General features: G+C 33.4%; 1 protein-coding gene across 1 annotated transcript; it reads right to left on the bottom strand.

Annotated features, from left to right (window-relative positions):
• Positions 1 to 6: 6 nt before the first annotated feature.
• LOC108630487 (uncharacterized) lies at positions 7 to 773 on the bottom strand. The gene is made up of 2 exons (XM_018033817.2): positions 450 to 773; positions 7 to 344 (listed from the first exon to the last, which is right to left on the bottom strand). Exons 1-2 carry the CDS (start codon positions 615 to 617, stop codon positions 123 to 125), a joined length of 390 nt encoding a protein of 129 aa, XP_017889306.1. The 5' UTR covers positions 618 to 773; the 3' UTR covers positions 7 to 122.
• Positions 774 to 790: the final 17 nt, after the last annotated feature.

A 790-nucleotide genomic window follows, 5' to 3' on the forward strand; every position in this document is an offset into this window, starting at 1 on the left:
CACTGTTAAAAACAAGTTAGTAATTCATCGTACAAAATTAAACAGTTCATCTCTTGTAACATGTAAGTAACGTTTTTACAATAAAAAAACTGAACACTCATTGTTAATTATCACAATTATTATTAATTATCTCCACTTCCGTCGTGTTTCTTCACCCTTTCTTCTTCACATTCCTGGCTCTTCTTGTTATCATTCGTTTCTATTTTGTCCACAACATCACCTTTAGACAAATCATCGGATTTATCTGTTACATCTTCGATTTCAGGTAACGCAGCCTTGAGAGGTTTCGATCGCTCTGCCTCCGACGTATCTTTTATTTGCGCTACGCCTGTTCCTTGAGACACCTAACAATATTAAACGTAACTTAATTCAAAGAATCGTAATAAAATTTGTTATTAAACTCCGGATGAACATTTCTAAAGATGACAAAAGCTGATTTAATGAATTACCTGAAGATATATTTGTACAGGTTCTCGTTTTTCTATACTTGGTAATGAATTACCTTGATTCTTGTTTCTGAAGTACCTAATCCCGAACCCGAACGGCAAATATATAGCTGCACTCGATAGCCAAAACGGTATTGTGATTATAACAATACACACGACTAAGTAAAACATACACTTTACGATCCATCCATAGGTGAACGGCAGATCATCTAAAGAAATATATTATTAAATATAGAAAATATATACATAGAAGTTTCAATATACATCAAACGTTGGAGCACTGATTTATAAGGATTAGGATCCTCACTCGTGTAAATATTAAAGGAGCAATGAGAGGAAATGTT

This window comes from Ceratina calcarata, unplaced genomic scaffold (assembly GCF_001652005.2).
Source record: "Ceratina calcarata isolate Rehan_Ccalc_2016 unplaced genomic scaffold, ASM165200v1 scaffold773, whole genome shotgun sequence".
Lineage (NCBI taxonomy): Eukaryota > Metazoa > Arthropoda > Insecta > Hymenoptera > Apidae > Ceratina > Ceratina calcarata.

What these genes read in the sequence shown, in the direction of transcription:
- LOC108630487 (XM_018033817.2), bottom strand. Translation starts at nt 617, where the DNA reads ATGTTTTACTTAGTCGTGTGTATTGTTATAATCACAATACCGTTTTGG. An exon ending in CTGTACAAATATATCTTCAG is followed by an intron (nt 345 to 449) that starts GTAATTCATTAA and finishes TAATATTGTTAG; the next exon opens with GTGTCTCAAGGAACAGGCGT.